This window comes from Podarcis bocagei, assembly GCF_964188305.1.
Source record: "Podarcis bocagei genome assembly, chromosome: 9".
NCBI lineage: Eukaryota > Metazoa > Chordata > Lepidosauria > Squamata > Lacertidae > Podarcis > Podarcis bocagei.
Genome location: NC_138134.1, coordinates 71209604 through 71236191, shown reverse-complemented (window position 1 = coordinate 71236191; position 26588 = coordinate 71209604). Strand labels below are relative to the sequence as shown.

Sequence of the window (26588 nt, the reverse complement as noted above, 5' to 3'; positions counted from 1 at the left end):
TTGTTAGTCACTTTATCTTGCCCAAGGCAAATTAAAGCACCGTACAAACAAAACAAAACAAAAAAACCACACATAGATTTATTAAAACAGAGTGTTGGGAGTAAAAACATTCCACCCACTTCTAATAAGCCACAGACAGTTAGAGTCCTGGTTACAGAGAAATGTTTTGGCCATGGATACTGGAATTTGAATTCCAGCAACATCTGGAAGGCCACCGGTTCCTCATCCTCATATTATATAAATGTCCAGAGTCCAGGTAGGCATGCTCTAAGATAACTTGAACTCCAATATCCTCTATATGTTCATATGGGATTCACCTATCAAACCCATAAGCAGAACTCCCTTGCAAATACTTCCATTTGTACAACGGGGCTCACTCACACACACACCCGAATCCTCTCTCTGAGGAATTCACCTCTCTAGATGAATGTTCCATCTGCACAAGCGTAGCAGATTAAATTAGCTCACTCTCCTCCCGCCCCAAGCACCTTGCACACTCCCAAATTGGCTCTGGAGCAGTCGAGAGAACTCCCAGAAAAGCACATGGGAAGGATAGCTCCATCCCGAAAGGTGATGTGCTTGTGCAGGCAGAACATTCATCTCTGCATGACGTCAAATTCCACCCAATGTCTGGAACAACAACTCCCGTCTTCCTTGCCCATTTGTCATGCCAGCTGAGGCTGATAGGAATTGTCGTTCAGCAATATCTTGAGGGCACCAGGTTGGGGAAGTCTGAATTTGATATCCACTCTAAAGATGAAATAACAGTTTCCTAATTCATCCTAAAAAGAATTCAACAAAGCTGTTTCACTGAAACCTGAACCTCTACATGCACACAATCCCTAATTATGCTCACTGGTGGGTATAATATTTTTGTTGTTGTTGCTAATATAGAATTGAATTTAACAAGTGGCAAAGATTTCAATTGTAGAACTAGAGTTAAGCAAAGAGATATTTTTTTTACTATCTCCTGATTTACAAAGCCAGCCACCCACTCAATTCCTCTACCCAACCCATATTTCCCAGTAAATACCAGTTCTGAAAAAGGATTTCTTTTAAAGCATTTTGACACAAAGGGAAAATATTAATTAAATATGAGAAGTAGTGGGAGAGGGAAAGGGGAGGGTGGAAGGCTCCTTGCAAAAGGGTGAGATTCCAGTAGAAAATTAATGTTGGATTAGAGAGCAATTCTAAAAGAAAGTTCAGCCAGGAAAGAAGTCTACCTTGCTGCATTTGTAAAAGAATACCTCTCCTGCAATACCTGATTTGTTTTTAATATGCAAGACTATCTTTAATGATCAAATCTAAGATGGCTATCTGGAGGATCCAACATTGGCCAAGGCTGCTCTAAGACATCTTGAACTCCAATATTTATTTATATGCTCAGAAAATCAGAATAAGTATTGGTATCAATATAGTGCAGGGATGTCCAACAGGTAGATCGTGATCTACCAGTAGATCACTGGACGTCTGCAGTAGATCACAGGTAGATCATTGGCTCCCCCCAAAGAAGATGAACAACTGTGGCTCCTCTAAAAAAACTCAACATTTTACTTCCTTCCTGGAAAAACTCAACTTTGACCTGAACCCCCAAAAAGGGGGTAGATCACAGCCAGTTTTAAACTGTGAGCAGATCACAGTCCTGATCTAGTGGATATCAACAATCCTTGAATTCAAGAGATAAATCATAGAATTGCAGTAAGAAACCCTGATGATCATCTGGTCCAACCCCCATTCAATGCAGCTATCCCATAGAGGGATCAAACCTGCAACCTTGGCATCATCAGCACCACTCTCTAACCCAGTGTTTCCCAACCTTTTTTGGGCAAAGGCACACTTGTTTCATGAAAAAAATCTCGAGGCACACCACCATTAGAAAATGTTTAAAAAATTAATTCTGTGCCTATATTGACTATATATAAAGTAACTCTCTTTAATAGGAATCAAATAAACACAAAGAAAGTATTTTATAATTACTTTATTATGAAATAGTAAGTAAACAGAAATATGAAAAATTATAAAATACTTTATTCAGTGCGCAACCTGGGCCTGTTTGGCTGAACACAAAGCTGATATTCTGGCTGGAATCGAAGAAAGACACACACGTAGCTCTTCGTCAACAGCTCTCAGTCTCTCTCTGAATTTAGTTTTTATAGCAATCATGCTTGAAAAGCTCATCTCACACAGATATGTAGTGGAAAATGGGAGCAATGTCAAAATAGCTTTGTTTGCCAGAAGGGGGAACTCCTTGGCAGTTTCCAACCAAAAACTGTCCAAAGGTAGATCAGCAAATCTTAGCTTGAAACCACGATTTTGTCTCAGTTCAGTTAGTTCCTCCTGCTCGAAGGCGCACTCTTCCATTGTCCATTGAGCCAGACAGATGCCATCCAATTGCCACTGACAAACGGATACAGACCCCCCTTTTTTTACAGCACAGCTCGCACAAATGTACACGGAACACCCTTTTCGAATTAAAACACACAGTCTCACGAGAGCAAGGAACAGCGATTTTATATTTTACGAAAAGAAGTCGCTAGTCCTCATGGTGACAGGGTGGAAAATATTTAAAAGCAGAACCACCTTGAGAAAGGTGGAGCCATATCACATCCCGGCAGGAGGCCTAAATTGGTGGAACGCTCAGGCCCCGCCTATTCAAAGAGGACTATTAATTTGGAGAGCTGCTATCTTCCAAACTGTGAGACGACGTGGCAAAAGGGGAGCCCTGAATGGAACTTTGCGTTTTTGTCTGTTCCGTTCATCAAGCTTTTGTTTGAGATCTGCCGCCTCTTCCAGCGCAGAAGATCCATTGTCTTGATTTGTGCTCGAGGAAACCCCCCCCCCCTGCGCGCGCGCCCCGCTTCTCCTCCCCTTTCGGTTCATACACATAGTCTCCCCCTATTGCAATTGTAGGATTATTTATTTTTAAAACTCAACACAGGGGCGGGGAGAAAAGCTTAAACATTTCCCTTAAGTAAAGAGGAGGTTGTGTTAGCTCAACAAGGCTCCAATCCTAAACACAGTTCTTGAAAGCACACACCCTACAGAATACTGCGAGGTTTACGGTACATCCGAACGGCGGCGGTGATCTGCCCTTGGCAAGCGCAATACCTACCAGGCTCAACGCCGGTCTCGCGCTGCCGCTTCCCGCGCTCTCAAGGACCCGGGAGGAGGAAGGCGTGAAGGGAATCCCGAAGGCGCGAAAACCTCGCGCATGCGCAGGCCTTCCGCCTGCAACAGCCCAGTAGGCCGGCCGAAGCGAGTGGCGATGGGATGTGGGAGGGAGCTCGCTCGCCGCCCCGTGTGTGCTTGCCGCCGCCGCCCCACCTCTCGCCGCCCGACTCGCCCGCCTCCCTCCCACAGCACACCAGGCAACGTCTCGCGGCACACTAGTGTGCCGCGGAACACCGGTTGGGAAACACTGCTCTAACCAACTGAGCTATCCAAACAGGCAGCCTTCTAGCAACTGTTCAGATATAGCCTTCTAGCATTTGAACTTTCCGGTCGGCCTATCCCAATATGCCAGTTGATGCAAAATTGCCCCCCTGTTTGCCCTTCACCTCACCACTCACCTGTGTTAGAACACTCTGCACCTCCAGGCATATCCTCAGAAATTTCTGATACTGAGTCCATCTTGCTCAGAATCATCTATAGTGTCTGTCCATGGTTCTCCAGAGTTTCAAGCTCAAGTTTCTCCCAGTCTTACCTGGAGATGCCAGGGATTGAACCTGGGACCTTCTGCATGGACCTTCTCCCCAAGCACGTAGCCAAGCTCAGATGTTGAGTGAAGGAATAGAAGTCCTTGGAATATAATAAGATGCCTTGGTCCCTCTAGCCCAGTAACTGGCAATGACTATCCAAGGGGTCTCTCCCAACCCTAACTGGACATGCCAGGGATTGAATTTAGGACCTTCAGAAGACAAAACAGATGCTCTACCACAGAGCTGTGCCCCCTTCTTCAGTTGCTAAAAGCACATTTTATTTCTAGGAGTTCCCAGGGCAAATGCATTATTTGGTGGAATTCCAATCACAAAATGATGAACCCACCTTTGCCATGAGAATATTGTTCGTTCCCTCTCCTTTTGATCTGCGTTCAGACACCGACAAGCTCTTTCTCTTAAGACCTTTTCAGCCATAGAACAATACAATTTCCCGAGGCAAACAAAGGTGACATTTTCACGTTGCAAGTAGCTAACAAACAGGAACAGGGAAAACACAGGGAGCGGATTAGATGATAAAGAGCTAAATATGCACACCGAAGAATTAAGTATTGAAGCTATTCATACTTTTAAAAAAATGTGTTTTGGAACAAAAGAAAGAAAAACGCTGCGGAGTCTGCTTAGAATACTTCCTTTGCTTCAGCAGCACATATATTAAAATTGGAACAAAACAATACAAATAAGTTCTACCTCCGCTGTCAGATACAGAGGCTGGAAACTGCAGGAAGGGAGACCATTACTGCCCTCACGTCATAGCCAGGCCTGCCAGCTTCCCATAAGCATCTGACTGGCCACTGTGAGAACACAATGCTGGGTGAGATTTGCCTTTGGCCAGATTCAGCAGAGCTCTTCTTATGTTCACAGTGTGAGTCCCTCTTTTCTATTATTATTCTGCAATGTTACTTTCACAGCTGGCTGGAGAGATGAAGCTGCCATATTCTGAGTCAAAACTTTGGTCCATCTAGATCAGTATAGCTCTGCGTGACAGAGGCTCTTGGGCTCTTACACTGGAGGACCTTCATTAGACCTTCTCCCAGAGGTGGTCAGGGGTGAGGAACTCCCAGTCTGTGGAGCAGATGAGGCCTGTGGTCCCTTAGAATGCAGCTCACCTCTTCCCAGACTCTGCAGGTGGAACGTTCCACAAGCAAGTCATCAGGTCTTCCACTGGACTATGAAAGAGCAGCTTCCACCAGCCTGGCAACAGGAGAGCTTTTTAAGGATGCATGAGATTGTACCTGCAGTTTAGGGTATGGGAACAGTGTGTCCTATGGTTTGGGTGGCACTGTGATCTAAACCACTGAGCCTCTTGGGCTTGTCAATCAGAAGGCCGGCGGTTTGAATCCCCATGATGGGGTGAGCTCCTGTTGCTCTGTCCCAGCTCCTGCCAAACTACCAGTCTGAAAGCACGCTGGTGCAAGTAGATAAATAGGTACTGCTGTGGCTGGAAGGTAAACAGTCCAGTGCCGAGGGCCTTCTGGCGGTTCCCTCACTGCGAGAAGCCAAGCTACAGGGAACCAGGCAGGGGGCCTTCTTGGTAGTGGCACCCGCCCTGTGGAACGCCCTCCCACCAGATGTCAAAGAGAAAAACAACTACCAGACTTTTAGAAGACATCTGGAGGCAGCCCTGTTTAGGGAAGCTTTTAATGTTTAATAGACTATTGTATTTTAATATTGCGTTGGAAGCCGCCCAGAGTGGCTGGGGAAACCCAGCCAGATGGGCGGGGTATAAATAATTATTATTATTATTATTATTATTATTATTATTATTATTATTATTATTTTCCGTGAGTTCTGGTTTCCGTCACGGTGTTCCATTGCGCCAGAAGCGGTTTAGTCCTGCTGGCCACATGACCTGGAAAGCTGTCTGTGGACAAAGACTGGCTCCCTCAGCGTGCAAGATGAGCGCCGCAACCCCATAGTTGCCTTTGATAGAACTTAACAGTCCAGGTGTCCTTTACCTTTTCTCTTTTTTTTTTAACCTTTCCCTTTGTTTCTCTCATAGTTGCAAGACAAAGATATCCTTGCACTGTTTTGCATCTGCGTTTCAAAATGCACAATTATCCTGCCATATAGTATGAGGGCGGCATTAGCACAGCTAGGCCAATGATATTTGGCAAGCTAGGCCAGAGATAGGGAATACAGTGATACCTCAGGTTACAGACGCTTCAGGTTACAGACGCTTCAGGTTACAGACTCCGCTAACCCAGAAATAGTACCGTGGGTTAAGAACTTTGCTTCAGGATGAGAACAGAAATCGTGCAGCGGTGGCACAGTGGCAGCGGGAGGCCCCATTAGTTAAAGTGGTACTTCAGGTTAAGAACAAGTTAAGGTTAAGAACAGATCTCCAGAACGAATTTAGTTCTTAACCCGAGGTACCACCGTACTTGGCCCTCCAGATATTGCTGAACTTCAACTCCCATCATCCCTGGTCATTCAACATGCTTGCTGAGGCTGATGGCAGCTGTAGTCCAGCAACATTTGGCGGGTCAAAGATTCCCCCACAGCTGAGCTAAGCAGTTATTGAGGAAGATGCCCCCCACCCCACAACTATGCTTCAGATTGTTCCCCCTTACCAGGAACTGCCAGTGGGGAGGGGCTATTTGCAGCTGTGTTGCTGCCACCTACCAGAATGGGCAGGGGGTGGCAAGGTCAGGGCAGTCTGAGCACACAAGTCAATGTGGCACTCCCATTGGGATGCCAAAACTGCACCAAGGTCTCCACAGCCCTGCCTCATCACTTTTGCAGGACATGGTAGCAATGCCATTGCCAGAGTAGGTGCACTGCACTGCCTCTGCCAACTGAGAATTGGGGGGCCAGAGTTGCGTGCATGATGTCAGGACATCGAAGGAGCCAGAGGGTGGAGCTGGATGTGGTGTCAACATGGCTCCTCCTGCTGCTGCCACTGGCTTGGGGCTGCTTCCCCACACCTGCTCCTTGGAAGCAGCAAGAGGAAGAGAAGCCGCCCACTGCCCCCCTCATTCAACATGGGGGCGCCCCGCCCCAAAAATATTGGGGGTCCCAAAAAGGGCTTGGCCCACAGGAGATGGCACCCTCCCCTCTGCCCACTGCTCACTCCTGCCTCTTGCCCTTACAGGCATTTCTCAAGAGAAGCAAATAAATTACAGTGGTACCTCAGGTTAAGTACTTAATTCATTCCGGAGGTCTGTTCTTAACCTGAAACTGTTCTTAACCTGAAGCACCACTTTAGCTAATGATGCCTACCACTGCCACTGCACCGCCCTAGCACGATTTCTGTTCTCATCCTGAAGCAAAGTTCTTAACCTGAAGCACTATTTCTGGGTTAACAGAGTCTGTAACCTGAAGCGAATGTAACCTGAGGTACCACTGTATTTGCAATAGCTACACAACCCTAGGCGGGGATCTTCATCCCCCGTGGATCTAAAGGTGTATGCGGAAGGGGCTTTCAGTCTTACCCTTGCTTAGCAAATATAACGGGCTACTTTCCATCTCACCACTTCTCTCTCTCTCGTCCCAACCACGGACCCCTCAGGAGCAAAATTTATACAGTGGTACCTCGGCTTGCAGCCGCTTCAGGTTACAGACTCCGCTAATCCAGAAATAGTACCTCGGGTTAAGAACTTTGCTTCAGTATGAGAACAGAAATTGTGCGGTGGCGGCGCGGCAGCAGCGGGAGGCCCCATTAGCAGTGGCAGCGGGAGGCCCCATTAGCTAAAGTGGTACCTCAGGTTAAGAACAGTTTCAGGTTAAGAACGGACCTTCAGAACGAATTAAGTTCTTAACTCGAGGTGCCACTGTAGATGGAATGGGCCAATGTGTATGGCGGCGAAAGGGTGATGGGGCAGTACAAAGCTCCTTTTCCGCCCCCTCCCCAAGGGCCAGGCTATGAACAAACACACATCTCCTTTGTTAAAGGAGGAGATCGTCTGTCTCTACTTTGGAGAGGCTTCTTGTGTCATTGCAAGTGCACCTCTCTGGTTATTTGGCAAACACATTTGTTCATTTGTTCCTGGGACAGAAGGCGTTCTCTCTATTGCTCTCATGCCCTCCCTCATTAAGCCTCAGAGTATTTTCCTGAGCCTAAAGACTACAAATTAAATGGTAATTAATGCTTCAATTGCTCTGGAAAGGCAGTTGAAGTGATGCTCTGTTTTTATCAACACTCTAATTGGATTTTCTTGATGTGATAAATGGAGAGGCCTCCACGTTAAGCAGCCAAATGTGTTTTCAAAGCCAGTAAAAGTTCCGGGAGCTTCTTCATCTGCAGCCCTCTTTGACTAAGCTGTGTCCCAGGCCTAAACAACAATAACATATTATTATTATTATTATTATTATTATTATTATTATTATTATTTATGCACCACTCCACATCCAAAGAGCTTAGGGCATTTCACAAAGTAAAATAAACCCACAGTGTCTATAGTGTGCTCCAATGGCTCAATTTGCCATATTTTTGCCTGGGGACCAAAAATTATTTGCTTTTTGAGCAGGTCGTCATGTCCCAAAATACACACACTCCCCGCCCCCCCTCTCATTATTGTGTTCAATCAAGAAAGGTTTGCAGGGTCTTTTTGCACATGGTGAGGCAGAAGTGGCTAAGAGTTAAGCCAAATTTTATCAGCATATATTTTTTGGAGAAATGTTCTGAGATTTCTTTCTTTTTCTCACCCCTCCACCCCTCCCCGACCTCTAAACAAGACTGACTTCTGGCCTTTTGTTCTCGTGTGTTTGCCAGTGACCTCTATTCCTGCCCGGGAAGTGAAGGAAGACCTGCCTTCTCAAAGCATCTTTAGCTAGTAGCTTCTGCGCTCTTCAGTCATGCAAAGAGATACTTAACGAAATTGGCTAGAGCCATTAACTCAAAAAATGGATTGGTTTGAGCACTTAAGGATACCCTTCAGCTGCAGAAGCCCATCTTACAGATATAAAACCACAGGCTGGAAGACAACATCACACCTAAGCCTTTCCTGTCCTGCCACCAAGCCTATGACAATATTGTAAAATTGGTCATCCCTAGCCTAAATAGAGATTATCACCTTCACAAAAATTACTCTTCATCTTAAGAAAGGAAAACTCCATACCCTCCAACATTTCTCTGAGGAAAATAGGGATGTCCTATTCCATAATATTTTTATTATTTATACCTCACCTATTTGACTGGCTTGCCCCAGCCACTCTAGGTGGCTTCCAAATTAATTATATAAAAACATAATTAAACTTTGAAAAACTTCCCTACACAGGGCTGCCTTTGAATGCCTTCTAAAGCTTGTATAGTTACTTATCTGCTTGACTCGGGGGGGGGTCGCATAACTAAATACCCTCCGATGAAAATAGGGACGTCCAAAGGAAAAGCAGGACATTCTGGGATAAAATCATAAACCAGGATGGCTTCTCTAAATCAGGGATGTCCCTGGAAAATAGGGATACTTAGGGGGTCTGGAATTCTCAGAGTGGTTTAAGAATCAATCCCACTTCCCAGAGAATTCTGAGAATTGTAGCTCTGGGAGGCAACTCCTGCAGCCAAGCTGGTGCCAAATGTATTGTTTTCCTTTCATTTGGACCACATCAGCGAGGCCAAGAGTGGGGTCCTGTCGTCTGGGCAGCCTCCAGTGTGGACCTCCATCCACACTGCCCAAGCTTGCGTCCCAGGGAGATCACTTCAGTGCTGCCAACACAGCTCCCATGATTATTTGGGGGATGCCATGACTGTTTAAAGCGGTATGGTACTGCTTAAAATGTACAGTGGTACCTCGGGTTACATACACTTCAGGTTACATACGCTTCAGGTTACAGACTCCACTAACCCAGAAATAGTACCTCGGGTTAAGAACTTTGCTTCAGGATGAGAACAGAACTCGTGCTCTGGCGGCGCAACAGCAGTGGGAGGCCCCATTAGCTAAAGTGATGCTTCAGGTTAAGAACAGTTTCAGGTTAAGAATAGACCTCCAGAACGAATTAAGCACTTAACCTGAGGTACCACTGTACCTCAGGTACCTCAGGGAAGTTTTTAATGTATGACATATTAGTGTACTTTTGGTCTTTGTGGAAGCCACCCAGAGTGGCTGGGGAAACCCAGCCAGATGGGCAGGGTACAAATAATAAATTATTATTATTATTATTATTATTATTATTATTATTATTATTATTATTATTCAAACAAGACCTGAGACTTTCTCCACAGCCCTGGCTAGCCACCCGAAACAAGCTCCTCCCCGATCACCCTGTGGATACAGCAACTGTTTTTGTAGGCAAAGGTCATTAGAGCAGGATAATGACCCTGAGATAACTGTCCTTCTCAGTTGCACAAGACGGCCTTGACCAAACAGAAAATACGTGTGCAGGGTGTACTAGTCCTATGCTAGATTGAGAAATCCTTGCAGCAATTTACCAGAAATAAAAGGCATTTCAGTGCCGGAGTGATGCTCGCTTATTAAGCTGTAGATAAAAACAAGCTTTTTGCTGTTGTTGTTGCTGCTGCTACTACTGCTGCTGGATAGCATTTGTTCCAGTTGCTGCCACTGCTACGCTATAAGATCTGTAAAGTCTCAATAATCTGTGTCTCCCAGTCCTTACTGGTGATGCCTGAGACTGAACGTGGGACCTCCTGTGTTATGATGATGGTGATACAAATTAAATTAAATTTGTTATTAATTAAAATTGTATACTGCACTTCATCTCAGGGTGATTCACAGCATCAAAATAACAAAACAACATTAAAAAACAAAATAACAAAAGAAAAACACAAAATACATAATAAAACCAAGAACCAAAAAAGCACAAATCAATACTACTCCCCACACACAAACACATTTAAAAGGATGTAGGATGTTAATCAGCCAAAGGCCTGGTTAAAGGCACCTTTTGTCTGGTGCCTAAAGGTGAATAGTGAACTTCCCCTGGGAGAGGATTCCACTAATGGGAAACCACTGCGTTCTCGTGTTGCCACCCTCCAGATCTCTCGAGGAGGAGACACACAAAGAAGGGCCTCAGAAGATGATCGCAGGGTGGGGGTCAGTTCATATGGAGAGAGGTGGTCCTTGAAATATTGTGATCCTGAGTCATTTAAGTCTTTATAAGTCAAAACCAGCACTGTGAATGCTCTGGTTCTGTGATACCTCCTCTACAAAATGTCCCAGAGTTGTGCTCCCTTCTGCAGCACCACCATCTCTCCCATGGCTACAATTCCAGAACCCAGTTAACCCAAAAACTATGGAAGGGTCATAGGTCAGTGGCAGAACATCAGCTTTGCATGCCAAAAGTTCAATGCCTGGCATCTTCAGGTTAGCAGCGGTTCTCAACCTGTGGTTCCCCAGATGTTTTTGGACTACAACTCCCATCATCCCTGAGCTCTGGCCTTGCTAGCTAGGAATGATGGGAGTTGTAGTCCAACAACATCTGGGGACCCACAGGTTGAGAACCACTGGGTTAGAGGATCCCTCTGACTGCTACCAGTCGTTGCAGAGATTACTGAGCAAGATGGACCAATAGTGTGACTCAGTATGAGGCAGCTTTCTGTGTTCCTACCTACGTTACTGGACAGCTCAGATTGTTAGAGCATGGTGCCGATAATGCCAAAGTTGCAGGTTCGAGTCCCATAAGGGACAGCTGTGTATTCCTGCATTGCAAGGGGGTTGGACTAGATGATTCTCATGTTTCCTTCCAACTATATGATTCTATGACTGATCTTCACAACAGGAGCAGAAACTTTTGAAAACTTGGAACTTGGAAGCAAAAAAAAAAAAATACTTGCAGATGTGTTGTTTGGATGGGGAGGACTAGCATACAAATCAAAACACGGTATGTATCTGCAAATATCTGCAAACAAACCTAGACAGCACCTTAAAAAGCAGAGACATCACCTTGCCGACAAAGGTCCGTATAGTAAAAGCTATGGTTTTCCAGTAGTGATGTATGGAAGTGAGAGCTGGACCATAAAGAAGGCTGATCGCCGAAGAATTGATGCTTTTGAATTATGGTGCTGGAGGAGACTCTTGAGAGTCCCATGGACTGCAAGAAGATCAAACCTATCCATTCTGAAGGAGATCAGCCCTGAGTGCTCACTGGAAGGACAGATCCTGAAGCTGAGGCTCCAAGACTTTGGCCACCTCATGAGAAGAGAAGACTCCCTGGAAAAGACCCTGATGTTGGGAAAGAGGGAGGGCACAAGGAGAAGGGGACCACAGAGGACGAGATGGTTGGACAGTGTTCTTGAAGCTACCAGCATGAGTTTGACCAAACTGCAGGAGGCAGTGGAAGACAGGAGTGCCTGGCGTGCTCTGGTCCATGGGGTCACGAAGAGTCGGACACGACTAAACGACTAAACAACAGGAGTGCCTGGCATGCTCTGGTCCATGGGGTCACAAAGAGTCAGACATGACTAAACAACACATCTGCAAATATAGCCCAGGTTTCAATTCAAACAGTCTTCTCGGGAGAGAAATACTCCATGGAATTGAATGTAAAAGTGGATGTAAAAGCCACCACCGTTTGCCCAGATTCCCCACTTGCATTTAAACCGATGGCCGTCTCTCCGGAGGCCAAGCCGGCACACTTATGCAGCTACTCGGTGAGATTAGCTATTCATTAATAAGCCCTTCAGCACAAATGGAAGCTACGTGAGTTGCAATATTCTCTTTTGAGGTTTCATAATGGAGACGCAGTGTGTTATTTCATTGGAATCATATTGACTTCTGTATGTTTCTCTGGGATATTTCCAGCCAGAACAATATGCGCTAGCAAATCCTCTCTCTTTCGACAATGTGCGTCACAATAGTGCCCTCTTCGGGTTCTTACCGGAACAGAAATCTCCTTCTCCCTTTTGTTAACAGGCAAGGGGCAAGAGAAGCAACAGGATAGTCTAGACCCCAAACCAGCATGATAAGGCACATCTGTTAAGTGCGGGGTTCTCAGAGTGGGCCGTACCACCCCCTGTGGGGCAGTGCAATTACCTGGGAAGTGGCACTAAGAGGCAGGGGGCACTGAAGGTGTAAATGACTATGAGACTTTGAAAAGCTGGCATCACTGAATCAAGTCCATCAGTTTTGTTGAATGGATTAAACTAAATAGTTTCAACTGGATTTTCAATAAATGTGCACCCAGTTGTTACTGTATTGAATTTCATTGTGATGTTGTCTCAGTGGGTTGTGCAAACCGCTATTTTGAATAATGATAGGAGGCATAGGGGATGAGTTTATGGGATGGAGGGATTCACCTCCTGTGACCCCTCTACCACCCTCTTGCCTCTTAGGAGTATTGTGGAGGGGGTGACATGAACAGTTGCCCTGGATGCAAAATTGTTAGGGGCACAAAATTTCATCACCCGGTGCAGTCTCAATGTGCTTCTGTTGTTGGCCTCGATCCTGTATACCTGAAGGAGCGTCTCCACCCCCATCGTTCATCCCAGACACTGAGATCCAGCACCGAGGGCCTTCTGGCGGTTCCCTCATTGCGAGAAGTGAGGTTATAGGGAGCCAGACAGAGGGTCTTCTTGGTAGTGGCGCCTGCCCTGTGAAACGCCCTCCCTTCAGATGTCAAGGAAATAAGCAGCTATCTTATTTTTAAAAGACATCTGAAGGCAGCCCTGTTTAGGGAAGTTTTTAATATTTAATGCTGTATTGTTTTTAACACTCGATTGGGAGCTGCCCAGAGTGGCTGGGGAAACTCAGCCAGATAGGCGGGGTATAAATAATATAGTAGTAGCAGTAGTAGTAGTAGTAGTAGTAGTAGTAGTAGTAGTAGTATTAAAAACAGCTTCTCTATACAAACCAGGAAGTGACCTTTCCCAACAATGGAACAACTCTTCTTTTCTTATCTCTGCACCTGCTATCTCCTGGGCAGGGATCGGCAACCTAAGGCCCATGGACCACAAGCGGCCCACGGGGGTCATTTAACCAGCCCATAAGCCACCCCCCAAACCGAGCCGCCCACTCGGTGAGTCTCCACGTGCTGCACTAAACTGGCACAGCGCGGTGCAGGGATTCGCTTTCGTGGCGCCGTAAATCGTGTCTGCGCAGACACAGACACTGGAAATCGGGGGGGGGCGTGATTCGGCCCATAGAGGGATCTCCGCTGGAGTGAACTGGCCCTGCTCCTGGGTGACATGGACACCTTTAGGCAATTGAATGCACGTGCATACTCAGTACGCTTCCCTTCTTCCCACCCTGCTCTCCAAGCTGCCCTGGGCACTGGCAGCCCACGCTATGCCACTGCTTTTAGTGCCCCCTTTAGTTAATCCCACCTCCTCACAGGGGAACCACTGCTCTAAAAGAAGTTGGGTACCACCACTCAGGAAGGGGAACGTACAACACAAAATTGTAAAACAGGGTCTGAGTAAAACACTTCGGATTTTTCTCTGCAGTCAAGCACTGTATACATTTTATAAAATTCACAGGAATTCACTGTTGGACTTTCTCCTTTCCACTCTAATACCATCTTCAGCAGAACCTATAGCCATTGTGAAACAATTTCAAATGTTCAATTTGGTACAGGGATGGAGCAGGGATGAGGAGCCAGGAGCCTTCTAGTTATCTGTTGGACTACAGCTCCCATCTTCCCTGACCGCCGGCTGTGCAGGCTGGGACTGATGGGAGACAGTCTAACAACTTCCGAAGAGTCACTGATTCCACATCCCTGCCTGTAGAACTCACTTGCTTTGCAAGATCTTCCACGCATTCTAACTTTTTCTCAAATGTTGCTTCAAAAAGACAAAGAATCCCGCCTGCTTCTTGCAGCTTTTGACACTTCATGGATTGCCTCTGTTTATTTATTTATAGACTAGAGTAATGCACCTTCAAAGTGAATATTATGTATGCTGAATTCTCTAACACTCCCATACTTTCTTGTTTTCTTTTTATACTGCATTTAATGAACCTCTCTTTTTTCCTTTGCATCCTCCTCCATTTATTTTCAAGGAGCCGAGTCTACTTTTCACTCATTTGTTTCCCTTCGTTGAAAATACTGCTGGGAGCACCCGGATGGCGCCGATATTGTTGCTTTTAGTTTTACTTATTTTATTATTTCCCTGAAATACCATCTCCACATTCTCTCCTCTTTCTCTATTCTCCACTTCTGTAGACTAACCTGCATTTTTAATAATGCATATTTATTTTATCAGTCTTTTTTTTTCTAAGATGCTTGTTTTCCAAACTTATACAGACCAACTCAATATCAATTATTATTTTTTTCTTGTCTGTTTCTCTATGTCTTTACTAGTTTCTACTCTCCAATGCCCTCAGCCTCTGTGCTGAACGGCTTCCTGAAACAGAAATTGTAATCTTTCTGTTTTCTCATTATTATTGCTCTAAGGCAGTGGTGGTGGGGGTCATTCTCAGGGTCAAAAGTGGCCCTCCAGCCCTTTCTATCTGGCCCTCTCAGTATGCATCCTAGACTAAACTCCTCACTGGTCCTGCTTCACAGACAGGCTCTGGCAAATTGAGTGGATGAGACTAAGAGTGGGTTCAATTTTCAAGAGAAGGCTGTTTCTAAACATGCTGTAGAGAGAACTGAGTGGCAGATGGGGCTCGTCAACCTGGGAAGGTAGCCCATCTAGGAGAAAAACTCTGACCCTAAACCTCCCCTTCCTTGTGGGATATCTTCAGGAGAAGTAAAGGCTAAGGAGTAAACCCTACACTGACGGGAAGAGTTAGAGGAGTATTGAAGCAGAAAATATTTGGAGAATGGAGAATATTTAAGGATTATATAAGAACATATTGTGCCAATCACACCATATCAGCAGAACTTGAGTGATACTTGTAAACACAACAAATACCGTTTGTGGAGTAGATGGCAACAATATTCAAGAATATAAAACTGTGCGAAAAAACAACAACAGTATAAACAGTACAATGAGAATGACTGGAAGGCTCGTTTTGTCAGAAGTCTTTTTTATTTAAGTGTTTAATTAAGTATTAATTAGGAAGAGTAAGGTTTTTTATGTACGTAAATTTGCTTTTCCTTCTTTCTTTTTTCTGTATTTCCTTTTCTTTTTTCTTAATTGTTTTTTCTTTAATTTTCTTTTTGTAGTATGAGATTGTAAATTCTTTATAAAAGTGTGTGATTTAAATTAATAAAGATTTTATATATATATAAAAAAAGGAGTAAACCCTACACACATCGGGAGTAGAGTCCCTAAGATGGCACCTTCCGGCGGCTCCTAGAGCCCAAGCTGGTGCCAAATGTATTGCTGTGCTTTCCTTTGAGCCTCACCAGTGAGGGTCTTGTTGTCTGGGCAGCCCAGCACCCCCAGACACTCTGCCCAGCCTTGCACCCCAGGGAGGTCACTTCAGTGCTGCTAATGCAGCTGTTTGACTTCACTCCCAGAGGCACACTCCATTGTCTCTCAAAACAGACAGATGTCAATGATTCATGAGCATGCAGCTTGATTTGCATGTGGGGTGTTTGTACATCTTCCCATTCATCTTTCATTCGCCTGACACTTTTCTAGGCATTTCTCTTTTCACTCGCCAGGTGGCAAAAAAAAAAGAAAAGTCAAATTCCATTGTTTAAAGTGGATTTCAACCGCCAGAGTATTTTCACCTACTTTAACTGCACAAAATTACCTTGAATCCCACAACTCCCAAAACCCTTCTGAGTAATATCCCTCCCCACCCTCTCACTATATATAAGGGTCTGCTGACTTCTGTTTCAGTGTATCTGAAGAAGTGTGCATGTACACAAAAGCTCATGCCAATAACAAATTTAGTTGGTCTCTAAGGTGCTACTGGAATGGGGGGGGAAATTATTATTTTTTGTTTCGACTGTGAAGAATGACAGTCTCAAAGCGCCCAGAAGAAAGCACAAATCCTTCCTTCATTGTTCGGATTTCCATGCTCTCTCTCTCTACACGAAGCCTTCGCCCAGAATTAATGAGCAGAAACATCAATTTCCCTTAGAAATTCTCAGCTTTTGCTTCTAGAACATAACATACTCATTTCCAAAATGTGCAGTGAGGGTGAAAGAAGCAGTGGTAAAAAGGATGCTGGGATTTTTTTATTTTATTACATTCTCCAGCCCTATTAGCCTTAATGAATCAAGAGGAGACGAGGGAGGAATTGTGGAAATTGGGGCCCTGGAGGGGAGGAAACGAGAGAGGTGGGTTTAGGATAAAATATCTTCCCCTTGGTGATTGTCAAGACTCATTTCAGCGCCGTAAGCACTCGGTGGCAATTGCTGAAACAGTGAGCTGCCTTTAAGTTGTGACTTACGCCTCTCCAAAGGTGTAAGCCATCTTCCAGAAACTGTTCCTAACCTGGAGTTATTGAAGAATAAACAGCAGCATCCTTTCAGGATCTTTAAGCTCGGCCATTATCAAGCAAGCAACATCCACCCCCCCCAAAAAAAATTATTACATTTTCTGTTTTACATTTTAGAATATTTAAACAACCTTAAAATATCAATTACTTCCCTTCTTCTTCCCTTCCCATGGTTCATTTTGCATAATATAAATCCCTGCATATTTTATATAAGCTAAACCATTGAATCTTCCATTATTGCATCCATCAAAACTTATTTACACGGTTGAATTTATCTGAATGCCGCCCACGTTTTCAAATATACACAGTTTCCCCCCATATATTCAATAAACATTTCCCAATCTTCTTCAAACATATGTTCTTCTTGTTATCAAGCAGGCAGCCTTGCAGGAATCTGGAGATGGGCACATCTTTGAAAGATGGACAAATGCTTTCAGTTGTGTTATGGGCCACCCCACCTACATCAGATGTGACGTACAAAAGAAAGAACACAAAACAGAGTTTAAGTATGGAACTTCTTCTCAATGGCAACAATGATGGTCCCCAGCTTAGATTGCATTAAAGGAAGATTAAACAAATTCATGGAGGGGAAGACTATTTAAAAAAAATAAAAAAATAAAGTTTTTATTTGCAATTTCAACATAATCATATAGTCTCATACATTATTTTTTTCCCTTCCCCCCCCCCTTCCATGGTGACAATGATGATAACAGTAACTGGGGTGATATGGTAGCTCTTTGAAATGCAAATGGGCTTTTGAATTAATTGCTCTTCCTCCTGTTTGGTTTTTCAGGACGGGATTACATGAGAGACAAAATCTGTCAAGAATTCAACCACTTGGGGAAAGACAAATTCCGTTCTCTGTACGTATTTTTGAAGGCGGCGCCTATGCAGAGCCGCACACCTGCTGTCCTTCAGACCAGCCAAAATGGAGAAGCTCTGGTCGTAAAAGGGAGATATCAAATATCTGTTTCTGAACAGGGCTGCCCCTCTTTGGTTTCGAAAATACTGAGCCAAGCCGGGTGGGGGGAGCCAGAGCAGAACCCAATAAGGAGAGAGTTTGGTGGATCACACAGCCATTTGGTAAGGCAGGCTGGATCTGAGGGAGAAATAATAATAATAATAATAATAATAATAATAATAATAATAATAATAATAATAATAATATATTAATTATTATTTATTTATTATTTATTATTATTTATTTATATCCCGCCCTCCCCAGCCAAAGCCAGGCTCAGAGCAACTAACAACAATAAAAGTAACACAGTTTACATAAAATCACAATCAAGTAATTGAAATATATTCTAAAATCAATACATTCTAAAATCAATCCAGAATCAAATTAATGGCAACCATTGAGCTAGAGTTCTATGAAGATTACCAAAGGACTGTGCCTTGGCCAGAGGCCTGGTGGAACAGCTCTGTCTTGCAGGCCCTGCGGAAAGATGTCAAGTCCCTCAGGGCCCTAGTCTCTTGTGACAGAGCGTTCCACCAGACCGGGGCCACGGCCAAAAAAGCCCTGGCTCTGGTTGAGGCCAGTCTAACCTCCCTGTGGCCCGGGATCTCCAAGAAGTTTTTCTTTGAAGACCATAAGATCCTCCGTGGGACATACCAGGAGAGGCGGTCCCGTAGGTACGAGGGTCCTAGACCTACTGCATTGTGGGTGGAGACTGCCAGAATGTGGAATTGAATGGCTTTTTGTGTCTAGGGTTTTGCTGGCTGCTGCTGGTGGCCACAGTATAGCGTGGAAATATTTGTTTTATTTGTACTGTTATTAAACAAAATTGATATATTGCTTGATTGCAACAAAGCCCTTGGGATCCCTTTCAACTCCAGAATTCCATGTTTGTCATTTTGTTTGTCTGTCTATCTGTCTGTCTGTCTGTTTATTTTGCATTCCGCCCTTCATCCATAGATCCCAGGGCAGTTCACAACATAAAAATGCAAGATAAAAAAACACAAAGTACATGATATAAAAAATAGGAAGAAAAGTAAACCAATAAGCCCCACCCCCTTCCCACAACACATTTTTAAAGGTATCAAATGTTAACCAGCCAAAGACTAGAACTAGTCACCTGAGAAACACTTTCTATCCAAATGCGATTTTGGTTTTAAACGCTGTGTAAGGAGTCTCTATGGGAGTATATTGCATTTAATTATGGGGTATCAGAGTCTTTAAGGGGCTAACCAGGTTGGGATAGCTGGGATAGCAGGCTTGTTGGTTTTTGAATGTCTCATGTAGATTATTGTAGATACGTATTGTATTGTATAGTATCGTGTCGTTATCGTATCGCCTGGTTGAAGAGGAATATTTCCGCCTGGGTCATAAAGGTATATAATGAAGGTGCCAGGCAAACCACCCTGGGGAGAGCGTTCCACAAGTGGGGAGCCACCACAGAAAAGGCCCATTCTCATGTTGCCACCATCTGGACCTCTCAAGGAGGAGACACATGAAGGAGGGCCTCAAAGGATGCTCTCAGGGTTTATGTAGGTTCATATGGAGAGAGGTGGTCCTTGAGCCATTTAAGGCTCCATAGGGCAAAACCAGCACTTTGGATTATACTAAGATTATTATAATACCCTTTCCCTCCTGTTGGTTCGCAGAGCAATTATCATGAACAGCAGGAAGTATACCAACAGCACCTTTGAGGAAGTCAAGAGTATCGCGGTGGAGATTGTCGCCCTTGCGGAAAAATGCTGCGTTGAGGGAGCTGACCCGGAATGCTACACAACAGAGGTACACTTCCACAAGCATATATGTGCACCCAGACCTTCTCGGTGCTAAGTGGTACCAACTTGAGGAGAACATTGGGGGGTATGGCAGGTGACGGGGGGTTCCCCTGCCCCATCCATGCCCCTTCATCATGCCACGCTCCTTCCAAGTCGAGGTCAGGCCAGCATGCGCTCAGGCAGGCTCAGTGAGCAACAGTTGGTGGCAGGGTGGATGTCAGCATCATGGCCGGGGCACTTGCTGTCCTTCCTCCCTTCCCCCCCCAGTCAGCTGGCCAGATGTGCTTGTCAGAGCTTGGACCGCCACCGTGGTAGTTCGGGGTAGCTCCCAAGGGGGCCGCTGTCCCTGCCGTGGGAAGTGGCTGCCTCTGCTGGTTCACCCATGCGCTCCTGCTCGGCTGCTCCATTCCAAACTGTCAGGGATTGGACTCAAGAGGGCGAGGCGGATGAGGAATGGTGGAGATCACACACACCCTTTCTCCTGACGCTGCAGGAGAAGAGGCGTGCAACACTGATTTATAGCAGGGGTTTGAGGAAGGTCATGTGGGAATGTTCAGGGATGCAGGAGAGCATCTAGGTAAAGGTAAAGGTACCCCTGCCCGTACGGGCCAGTCTTGACAGACTCTAGGGTTGTGCGCTCATCTCACTCTAGAGGCCGGGAGCCAGCGCTGTCCGCAGACACTTCCGGCTCACGTGGCCAGCTTGACGAAGCTGCTCCGGCGAACCGGCACCAGAGCAGCACACGGAACGCCGTTTACCTTCCCGCTATAAAGCGGTACCTATTTATTTACTTGCACTTAATTGTGCTTTCAAACTGCTAGGTGGGCAGGAGCTGGGACCGAACGACGGGAGCTCACCCCGCCGCGGGGATTTGAACCGCCGACCATGCGATCGGCAAGTCCTAGGCGCTGAGGTTTTACCCACAGCGCCACCCGCGTCTATTGTTTGATTATATCCTTTCCAACTTGTGTTAACAAGTTCTACAATTTAGCAGAGTAACATTCCCCTTTTTAAACTCAGCGGATGTGTTTGCTCAGGCTCACTAAAGCCTCTATTATAACTGTTCTGGTATTTCCCCCTTATTCCCTCATAAAAGATAAAACATGACACAGTCTTCTATAAAAGTATAAAAAGAGTTTACTCACATTCTGTTCACAATTTCACAGTGTTTTCTGTATGTGTGTAGATTCCACCTAGATTTCCTTTTGCTTTGATCAGACAGTGTTTTTTCTTGTGATCTTATGTATCAGCGGCTGTAGTACTTAGGCAAGCTTGTAACCTTTTCCTCTTTTTTCCTTCCCTCTCTCTTCCTCCTACCCAGTCTTTAGCACTCTCAGCCAAATCCTGTGACCCAAATAACCCTTTCCCGAAGCATCCAGGGACAGCTGCCTGTTGCCGTGAGGAAGGCCTTGAACGAAAGCTTTGCCTTGCAGCCTTGAAGCACCCACCCAAGGAGTTCCATACATATGTGGAGCCATCCAATGAAGAACTATGTGGGGCCTTCAGAAAGGACCCCCAGGACTTTGCAGACAGGTGAGTCATGTGTGCATTTCAACTGTGCCACTTACCTGTCCCACGCATGCACAGAAGTGTCACGCGCATGCACAGAAGTGGCGAATCACGACCTGCAGACGCGGGTTGCGTTCTGCTCATGTTGCGAACGGGCCTCCGGAATGGATCCCGTTCGCACCCAGAGGTGCCACTCTAGTTCTTACAAATCTCACCCTATGAAGCTGCCTTCTGCTGAGTCAAGATCATTGATCCACCTAGCTCACTCCTGTCCACCAACAGCAGTCGGGGGGGGGAGCGGAGATTTTTCAGCCTAGAATTCGTTTTCTACTCTCAACAACAGAGAGGAATCATAGAATCATAGAATCATAGAATCATAGAGTTGGAAGAGACCACAAGGGCCATCGAGTCCAACCCCCTGCCAAGCAGGAAACACCATCAGAGCACTCCTGACATATGGTTGTCAAGCCTCTGCTTAAAGACCTCCAAAGTAGGAGACTCCACCACACTCCTTGGCAGCAAATTCCACTGGGAAAAGCTGGGATCTTCTGCACTCAAAGCATGTGATGTGCTCCACCCACTGAGCTATGGCTCCTTCCTGGGTCTGTTATAATGCAAATATACCACCCCATATATTTTCCTTCTAGAAACTTATTTTTTCTCCAGTTTGCCCAAAGTTCTTTTCAGTGAGGTGTCTGTAAAGCAAGAAAGAACTTTAAAACCACAAACGGGTTTTTATCTTGTTGTTTTGCACAGCTGGGGATTTAATATTGGAGGGATTTGGAGGTTGGATAGGATATTATTTATTATTTATCCTTCCTCTTATCACTTCTATGAGTTAACATCCAGTTAGTAGAGTTTAAAATTCACCATCCCTTTACAGCATAAAATGTGGAGACTCAGCACTTGGAGAAGTCTGACAATGGAAGTAGCTGCAAAGATTTCGCTGACCTCACTTGTGGTATGCAATCACTTATGTTCTACTTTGTGGTCCATTTTCTAGGTTTCTGTATGAGTTTTCCATTGACCATAGCCATACACCTTTGCCACTCTTGATCGCCTCCACAACGACCTACTTGTCCATCGTCGGAACATGTTGTACCCATGCGCAACCCACAGTCTGCTTCTTAAAAGAGGTAGGTGCTTTCTTTTCTCAGGACTAAACGCATTGCATTTCCAATTCAGCTGCAGCCCGATGCCGGCAGCCATTTCCCTGACAAATGAACTTTAAGCACCAAGCACATCAAGTGCCTTCTCAGTGATGCTTCACAATTTGTTCCACTTATGTAGCATTGCCAGCCACCTAAGGGCATCATGTTGTGCATATTTGCAATGGGTTTTTAGAAGAAGAAGAAGAAGAAGAAGAAGAAGAAGGAGGAGGAGGAGGAGGAGGAGGAGGAGGAGGAGGAGGAGGAGGAGGAGGAGGAGGAGGAGGAGAAGGAGAAGAAGAAGGAGGAGGAGGAGGAGGAGGAGGAGGAGAAGAAGAAGGAGGAGGAGGAGGAGGAGGAGGAGGAGGAGGAGGAGGAGAAGAAGGAGAAGAAGAAGAAGAAGAAGAAGAAGAAGAAGAAGAAGAAGAAGAAGAAGAAGAAGAAGAAGAAGAAGAAGAAGAAGAAGAAGAAGAAGAAGAAGGGGTACCAGAATTCACATTTCCCTAGTAGTAGATAGGTAGCCGTGTTGGTCTGCCATAGTCAAAATAAAGAAATTCCTTCCAGTAGCACCTTAAAGACCAACTAAGTTAGTTCTTGGTATGAGCTTTCGTGTGCATGCACACTTCTTCAGATTGGTCTTTAAGGTGCTACTGGAAGGAATTTCTTTATTTTCACATTTCCCTGCCATTGTGCATTCCTTGGAGTCTGGATCTGCTGCCCGTGTGGATCTTGCCGCCCGAGGCAGTTGCCTCACCTTGTCTCGTGGGTGGGCTGGCCCTGCTCCCAACCTCAGTATCTGTCAAAAGCTTAAACCCACAGAGTTAGGAACATAGGATACTGTCTTATACTGAGCCAGACCACTGGTCCGTCTAGCTCAGGCTTCCTCAACCTCAGTCCTCCAGATGTTTTTGGCCCATAACTCCCATGATCCCTAGGTAGCAAGACCAGTGGTCAGGGATGATGGGAACTGTAGTCTCAAAACATCTGGAGGGCCAAGGTTGAGGAAGCCTGATCTAGCTCTGTATTGGCTACACTGACTAGCAATGGCTCTCCAGGGTTTCAGCCCAGGAATCTTCCCAGACCTACCTGGCGATGTTGGGGCTTGAACCTGGGACCTCCTGCATGCAATCAGATATTCTTCTACTAGGCTACAGACCTTCTCCATTGGAGAAGTTGGGTGGAACTCACTTTTTACTGTCCTTGACTCATGTGCAGAACTATTCAAAGTACAGGCAACTCCCAATTTACACGAGGGTTACGTTCCAAGGCACCGCACGGTTACGTAAAATTGCGTATATTGGAAACGCCATTGGAAAAGCCTGCAAACACCCTCTAAATCTCCAGAAACCCTCAAAAAACCCAGCAGAACTTACCAGACGCCAAACTCTCACTACAATCGCTCCCTCCAAACCTCCTAGCTCAAACGCCAACTCTCCACAGGCCTCAAAGGTCGGTGCAAAGGCTCCTGGGATTGCTAGGATTTTTGCAAATTTTGCCCTTTCTGGGCGCTTCTAGGGACATTTTTGCCATTTTTAAAGTTGCCAATGGGTTCGGCACAATGCGCATGTTCACAGTCACGTGCCCATTTGATGTGCGTAAATTGACCATTGCCTGTAATGCAGTTGATGAAGAGTCACCACAGAGATTCTCACATCTCTGTGAGGTAAACATTTGATTCCCGCTGTCAGGATATACGATCTCCCTCTCACACCAAGAGACGGCAGGCCGGCGTTTTCATAATTTTCAGATTTATTGGTATTTACACAATAGTTCATTCCGAGCACACGGCTCAGTCTTCCGCACTCGAAGGGTCAGATGAGCCCAATGGGGGGGTGGGCTCTTTTCCAACAGGAAATACGCCATCTGCTCCTCCTTTTGTGGGCTTGACACCAAGCCTGAACTCTGCACATCCTTCTAGTACAAGGAGATTCATGAGCAGCTTGTGCCTCCTCCCCTGAAAGCGTGTCTGAGAGTTGCGGCCCCTCTGCCTGCCTGACACTGTCCTGAAAATTTATGACTTCTGTAATGGGAATTGGGGTTGCTTGTGCGTAAACTGCAAACTGCTCCAAGCTGGTTGTATAGCTAAACCTTTCCCTGGTTTGACAGCCCTTACAACGCGACTGTCTTAGTCACTGGCAGAATCCGTCAGTGGGCGTCTCCTAAACTTCCTCCAACATAAAAATTCTTTGACTCCAAGTCTCCTCCTAGATTCTCTGCGCGGAAGCCTTCTGCGCAGCGTGGGCGTGCCAAGCGGAGGTCCTGTGCTCTCTCCGCTGAGTTCACTGGAAGAGTCTCGGAGCCTCCCCTCCGCAGTACTCTCAGCCTCCCCTTTCTCCCTGGTGTCCCCTGGATTTCCTTCCCCAGCGGAAGCTCTCTCTCTCTCCTTGCTAGTTCCCTCCCCTGCATCATTGGAGCGTGTTACCTCTCCTCTTGCCTCTGATGGCAGTTCCCTGACAACTTGCCTTCTGGGACGGGAGTGTTAGGATATAGTTCCATTCCACCTTTAGAACAGATGTGTGGATTGTTGTATGTCACATGTCTATTAACTTCCAGCACAGTCTGCTGGGAACTTTCATTGTATATTGCTTTTGCTATACTGCTGTTTGCTTGGACACGAAAGGGAAGCAGACATGTTTTTCCCTTTGTTCCTGATGCTGAATAAATGCCTGTAAATAGGCTTACACATGTCTCTCTCCACCACCTCCGTTGCAAAGAGTTCTTATCTCTGCTGGCTTCTGCCTGGCTGCCGGCCGGTGGCTGGAGCCAGCTGGGGGCCTGCCAAATAATAATAATAACAACAACAAAAATTTATTATTTATACCCCGCCCATCTGGCTGGGTTTCCCCAGCCACTCTGGGTGGCTTCCAACAAAATACTAAAATACAATGACCTATTAAACATTAAAAACTTCCCTGAACAGGGCTGCCTTCAGATGTCTTCTAAAAGTTTGGTAGTTATTTTTCTCTTTGACATCTGGTGGGAGGGCATTCCACAGGGCGGGTGCCACTACCAAGAAGGCCCTCTGCCTGGTTCCCTGTAACTTGGCTTCTCGCAATGAGGGAACCGCCCGAAGGCCCTCGGCGCTGGACCTCAGTGTCCGGGCAGAACGATGGGGGTGGAGACGCTCCTTCAGGTATACTGGACCGACTCCCTGGACGCATCCCAACAAGGAGGGGCTCGCTTCACTCTCCACATGTGAAGGAAGCAACCCTCTGTCTCCTCCTTCCTGCCACTCCCCTTGTTCCTCAGAGCTCTCTCTTTCACTCTGGGAAGGAATGTTCCTAACACCCATTTTACGGTTGGTATTCTATGACAGAGTTCTAGGACTTCCTCGTGACTACTCGCCTCACATCCCTGACAACTAAACTGAGTGAAAATGTGCGATTGCAAAGCTCTGTTATATTTCGGATTCCTGTTAACAGGCACTTCCAGATCTGCTAGAAGCAGATCCCTTCACTAAGTGTGTCAAGTGTTTGATCTCACCTCTTTCTTTTACGCTGCAGAAGCTGGAGAGGAAGTCTCTCATGATGCTCACGGATCTGTCCAACAAAGCGTGCTCCCGCTATTCCGTGTTTGGGAAAGAGAAAACAAAACTCAGGTACAAAGCAAACCTTCTGCATCCTATGTATTTATGGCAAGTCAGAACTTTACCTGTTGAATCTCTGAATTTTTGGTAGTTCCTGTTCATTGTGAAAGCTTGGATAGATCTATCTGGGTTGGAAGAAGCAAACTGCAATGGAATTTCACGGGATAGTACCAAATTTGCTACCATATCCAAATGTGTCTTTCAAGTCGTGTTTTTCAAATGCAGCAGTGCATAAGAATTCTGTCTAGGGCACACACAAAATGATTCACTTCATATCTAAAGGTAAACCTACCTAATTCACATGTTGCAAAACAATATGAGAACTGAAACACAACCATCGTTCCAAAAAATAAATAAATCACACTTTACTGAATTTTGCAATGCAATTTTCAACTAGACAATAATATAAGGGGGAGTTTGCATAAAAATGAATGTATTAGCGAAAATAACATGCAAACATGCATTATGTTAAGGGAAACGGTTTGCTAAAACTTGAACATTAGCCCAAACTGCATACAAAAATGTGTTTGTCGGGCAAAATTCACACTAAAATGCTAATGAATTTTCATGAGGATTTAAACAAAAAAATCACAAATTGCTGGAGAAATGTGGAGAACTGAATTTAAGAATGGAAAAATGAGAAACTGGGAGAGCCACAGTCTCCCTT

At 45.4% G+C, this 26588-nt stretch overlaps 1 protein-coding gene across 1 annotated transcript in view; it reads left to right on the top strand.

The window, feature by feature from the left end:
- Window positions 1-26588, top strand: part of GC (GC vitamin D binding protein) — a 39416-nt gene that overhangs the window by 1143 nt on the left and 11685 nt on the right. Inside the window, exons 2-6 of the mRNA XM_081207154.1 lie at window positions 17739-17808; window positions 19553-19685; window positions 21000-21211; window positions 22191-22323; window positions 25839-25933. Coding sequence (XP_081063280.1) covers window positions 17739-17808; window positions 19553-19685; window positions 21000-21211; window positions 22191-22323; window positions 25839-25933 — 643 coding nt within the window. The remainder of the gene's footprint in view (window positions 1-17738; window positions 17809-19552; window positions 19686-20999; window positions 21212-22190; window positions 22324-25838; window positions 25934-26588) is intronic.